This window comes from Hipposideros armiger, unplaced genomic scaffold (genome assembly GCF_001890085.2).
Source record: "Hipposideros armiger isolate ML-2016 unplaced genomic scaffold, ASM189008v1 scaffold_266, whole genome shotgun sequence".
Lineage (NCBI taxonomy): Eukaryota > Metazoa > Chordata > Mammalia > Chiroptera > Hipposideridae > Hipposideros > Hipposideros armiger.
In genome coordinates, this window is record NW_017731616.1 from 339,684 (window position 1) to 345,312 (window position 5,629).

General features: G+C 34.0%; 1 protein-coding gene across 1 annotated transcript in view; it reads left to right on the forward strand.

Annotated features, from left to right (window-relative positions):
- Positions 1–5,629, forward strand: part of UBR3 (ubiquitin protein ligase E3 component n-recognin 3) — a 207,722-nt gene that overhangs the window by 149,822 nt on the left and 52,271 nt on the right. The window contains exon 24 of the mRNA XM_019656794.1: positions 4,911–5,060. Coding sequence (XP_019512339.1) covers positions 4,911–5,060 — 150 coding nt within the window. The remainder of the gene's footprint in view (positions 1–4,910; positions 5,061–5,629) is intronic.

A 5,629-nucleotide genomic window follows, 5' to 3' on the forward strand; every position in this document is an offset into this window, starting at 1 on the left:
TATTTATTTATTTATTTATTTTTGGTTTGAAGGATTTGTCTGAATGCCCTTCATCCTGTCCCATACTGAAGTATTTTGAGGTGGGGTTAGGGTTATATGATATAACAGTTATAAACATATACACACCAAACAGCAGAGACCCAAAATATATGAAGCAAAAATTGACAGATTTGGGGGGAGAAATAGGTTTACAATAACGTTTGGAGACTTCAGTGCCCCACTTTCAATAATGGATAGAATAGCTAGCCAGAAGATCAAAAAAAGAAATAAAATATTTGAGCAGCTCTCTAAAACAATTAAATCTAGACTATAGGTATAGTGTGAGATGAGTACTAGACTTAATGGGGGGATCACGATCACTTCATAAATCATATAAATGTCTAACTTGTATGCTGTACACCTGAAACTAACATAAAATAATATTGAATATCAACTATAATTTTAAGAAAATAGGGAGATGTAAAGTCTTGCAGAGGGGATATAGTCAGTAATATTCTAATTACTATGTACAGTGTCAGATGGTAATAGACTTATTGAGGTTATCACTTTGTGAGGTTTGTAAATGTCTAATCACTATGTTGTTTTATATACCTGAAACTAATAAAAAAAAATAAATATTGGCATATTTGAAGGTTCATTTACTTTGTAGAAGAAAACTAGAATACCACTTTTTTTAGGTCTTTAAAAATATTCTAATAGTGAAAAAATTAGTGTAGCTGGTGGTAAATAACTCAGCTTTTCTTGGTGAATCAGATGTATATATTGGTTATTTAACAAGCTCTTATCTCTGTTATTGATATAGTTTTGGGGCAGTGCCGTGACAACATTGAGCCGAAAAAGTTGCCTATCTCTGAAGAGGAGCAGATTTACCCTTGGGACACATGTGCAGCAGTTCATGATGTGAGGCTTTCATTGTTACAGCGGTATTTTAAGGATGTAAGTACCCTTTTTATCAAATAGTACTTTTCTCTGCGTAATTGATAGTTATTTCCCTTCAGAGTTTTAGTTTATATTTTTTCTTCTACCAAATGTCACTTTAATTTGGAATCTGGAAGTTTATTAGGAAAAAAATTAATATGTGGACAGTAAAGAAATGGAATTCTGTTAATATGTAAACATTTCAGGATATAAATATTATACCTTGATTTATTGATTTATTTATTTTTAATTTTCTCTCTACAAGTTTATTCAACTCCAAAATCACTGCAAGTTTCTTGAGATTATTTCCTCTTCAAAGTTGACTTTACTGAGGTTGTTGACCATGTCCACCAGTCGTGGGACTACCCCCCACCCCTAACCAATCCAGTCTCACTCCATTTATATTCTGACTTTAAAAACATTCCTGCTCAGGCTACATTATGCAAAAACAGGGGCACACAGATTATTTTTTCACCACAAGCTCATTCAGCACCAAATAATCACTCCAACTTTACTGAGGTGGTTGACCACGTCCGCAACCAAATCCGCCTCCAAACTGGAATTCGGTTGCGTACCCAGCCCCCGCCTCGGCTTTCTTGTCGGCACCAGGAGGCACAGCACTCCNCACGCTCGCTGCCAGCCAGTCTCACTGCAGCCTACGCAGTCGCTGGCGACTCACGGCAGCCCAGCTCCAGGTCGAGCTGTTGTTCACCATCTTAGCTGTAGAGGGCGTAGCGTCACTGGCCCTCATATGTGGGATCCAAACCCAGGCCCTGCTGCTCAGAGCTGGCGTCCCAAGCCAACTCCTAACCAACACGCCACTCGTGTCTTATTTTCTTACCTATTCAAGCACCCTTTCTTTTGATTGGAACATTTAATCCACTTACATTGAAAGTAATTGTTGATGGATATGTAGTTATTGCCATTTTATTATTCATATTTTTTATCTTTTTTTTTTTGTCTTAAGTCTCTCAAAGATTTCTTGTAATACTGGTTTGGTGGTGAGTCACTCCTTTAGCTTTTTTTGTCTGCAAAGTTCTTTATCCTTCTATTCTATTATAAAGGATAGCTTTGCTGGGTAGAATAGTCTTGGTTGTGGGTCCTTGCTTTTTATCACTTTGGATATTTTATGCCAATCCCTTCTGGCCTGCAATATTTCTATTGAGAAATCAGCTGAGAGCCTTATGGGAGCACCCTTGTAGGTAACTGCTTTTCTCTTTCTGCTTTTAAGATTTTTTCTTTGTCTTTATCCTTTGGCATTTTAATTATGATGTGTCTTGGTGTGGGCCCTTTTGGGTTCATCTTGTTTGGGACTCTGTACTTCCTGGGCCTGTATGTCTTTTTCACCAAGTTAGGAAAGTTTTCAGTCATTACACATATAGATTTAATACCTGCTAACTAATAATTAATAATAATAATAATAATAATAATAATAATAATAATAATCCAGTTACAGTGATGTAAATCTGACACTCAGATTTTTTCCCCCATGTGTTGCCAGTTAAAAATACAAAAAGTTTTTTCTCTTGAAATTTTCTGATTTAGAAGTTTGACATTTTCCTATAAAGCTAAACTTTGTCTTAACCGTGATCCAGTCATCATGCTCTTAGGTATTTACCTAACTGATGTAAAATCTTATGTCCACACAAAAATCTACACATGAAATTTTTTTTTTAATTTTTATTGGGGAACAGTGTGTTTTTCCAGGACCCATCAGCTCCAAGTCAAGTAGTTGTCTTTAATCTAGTTGTGGAGCGTGCAGCTCCTTGGCCCATGTGGGAATCGAACCGGCAACCTTGGTGTTATAAGCCTGCGCTCTAACCACCTGAGCTAACCAGCTGCCCCCTACACATGAATGTTTATAGCAACTTTATTCATAATTGCTCAAAACTGGAAATAGCCAAGATAGCTTTCAATAGATGAATAAACAAACTGTGGTACATTCATGCAATGGAACACTATTCGGTAATAAAAAGGAATGTACTATCAAAACATGCAAGGACATAGATGAATCTTAAATACATATTGCTTAGTGAAAGTAGACAGTCTGTAAAGGCTATGATCTGTATATTTCCAATTATGTGACATTTTGGAAAAGGCAAAAATATAGAAATAGTAAACAAACCAGTGGTTACCAGGGTGGGGGAGTGGTGGTGGGCTCAATAGGTGAAGCACAGGATTCTTTTAAAGCTGTTAAATTATTCTGTGTGATACTATAAAATTGGATACATAACACTATGTATTTGTCAAAACCCATAGAACTTTACAACAGAGTGAATCTTAATGTATGAAAATTTAAAAAGTCATTTAGATGTTGGAGGCCCCAGGATAGAATACAGAATGTGAGAAGAGAATAACTGTATTACAAATGTACCAGAATGATAGAATCAATTATAAATTACCAATAATATATTTTAATTCATTATAGAATATATAGAAGCAGTAATTTTCTTCTTTTTTAAGAAATAGAAACCAGGATCTTTTTAGTTTCTTCAAGAAAAAAAAGGACATTAGTATCTGTAATTATTAAAGCTAGAATTCAAATAAATATAACTATACATGAAAAGAGGTCATCTATTTTATTTTCATGCCTTTAGCAGTATAACACTGTAGAAGATTGTCAAGCCTTATTTAAAAACTAGAAAAGCTGACTTAGCAGCTTCTTTGATGTTGCATTTTGGTATTAGGATTTATTTCCGTGAAGTTTTCAAGTTGATTGTACCAAGACATAAAAAGAAGGAAAGATATCTTTGTATGTGAGGTAGAGTTAATGAGATTCTAGTTCTTTGGCACTTAATATGAGACTGAATTATTTCATGTCAGTTTAAGTCAGGTATTTCTCTATTCTCCTTTGAACTTGAGAGCAATCAGACTCATCTCCTGTTTTCTGTACTAAAATTTTCTTTCTAAAAAAACAGTAATCACATATCAAATCTTTTTGGCCTTTGGTATTTTCTTTTGAAATCTTTTCATTTTCACCCATTAATCTTATTTTCATAGACATTGAACTTTCTGGTTCTGATTCTGTTCATATATTGTTGATTGTTTTTTCTCTGATTTTCTTATTGGCTTCTTTTTGTTTCCATTAATGCTAGGCATTATCCAAAGTTCTATTTTAGGTTTCTGCCCCTTTTCCTCTCAGTTGCTCTTAATAACTTTCAGATATATGTTTATCTGTATGAGTTTTTATTAAAACATATCTAAACTTGACATCTTTCTTTCTATTTTTGTCATGTATTTTTACATATTTATTTAGATATGCCTCCATCTTTTAAACAAATCGTAAATCACTCTGGCTTCCCTGGTCTTCCCCGTCCCCTCTACCCATTTTCTTTGCCGCTATGGACAATATCACTGATCTTCATGAATTTAAGAGTCTTTATCTTAAATTCAACATTTTATTTCTTGCTCTTAATGATATCACATCACCAGACGGTTACTGTTATTTTCTATAGTAGTTCTGCTTAATTAATATACTTGTACATGGTCATATCTAAAGAAATTCCCTTCATAAATAAATATATTGATAATTATTGCTAAGATATAATCTTTAGAATTAAAAGTAAAAGAGGAATAGTTTGTTCCTCTTTTATCGCCTAGTAAATATTGTCATTTCTTTCTAAGAACTGTAATGTTATTATAAATTTTCCTTCTAAGGTACCTCAAAGAAATTAGAAACAATTTCTACCTAATTTCCTTAAATTATATTATAAAGGTTTTTTTGATACAAATGTCTTTGCCTTTGTGTTTTTTGTTTCAATATAAATGTGAATGACACAACACTCAGAAGTGTGTTTAACCATGTATTATTTAAAGTCTTTAATTATGTCAACTTTGCATTTTTTGGTCTTTTGCTGAGTAAACATTTTATTTTAGCAAGTTTTTTTGTCCATAATTTTATTACTATGTTAATGTTACTGGTATTGAAGCTCAAAATTATTTGAACTTGATTTCTTTTTACATGTTGATTGAAGAGAGATTTTTCTCCTCAGATTCTCCTGAGAATGATATTCCTATGGAGATTGCTACAGCAGAGCCACAAGTTTCTGAGGCGGTATATGATTGTGTTATTTGTGGACAGAGTGGCCCCTCCTCTGAAGACCGACCTACAGGATTGGTTGTACTGTTACAAGCATCCTCAGGTAAAATCAATTTTTCAGTGGGAACATTTTAGAGACAAAGTATAAATTAATAAGTACCTGTATTGAGTGAAAGTTATATCTTAATTTAGATATAACTATATAGGAAGGATCAATTTAGATCTATATAACAAAGATTCTTAATCTGGTTTTTTGGACATGAGTTGGAAGAAGCCCTTAACAGAGAGATCTGTCTATAATGTTACACATTGGTTTTCTTTAAAATGTGATGGTATATCACCAATGCTAGGTGGTCAATAACTGAGTTCAATATTCTTGTCCATTTAATTGTTCTACGATCTGGAAGCATTTAAGCCCAGAAATATTGTCAGGTTAAATACTTTAACTATATAAGGCATATTCAGGGAGCTTTGCTCTTATATCTTGAGCTACTAGAAGCAGTCATTCTTTTTTAAGATTTTTATTGGGGAATTGGGGGAAGGGGAACAGACAAGTTGCTGTCCTTTTGTTCTTCAGTCTAGTTGTGGAGGATATTGCTTCACTGGCCCAAGTTGGCACCATCATTGCGCTCTTCCCAGGTGAGGCAAATCAGTCGCCGCCTTCTGGACGGC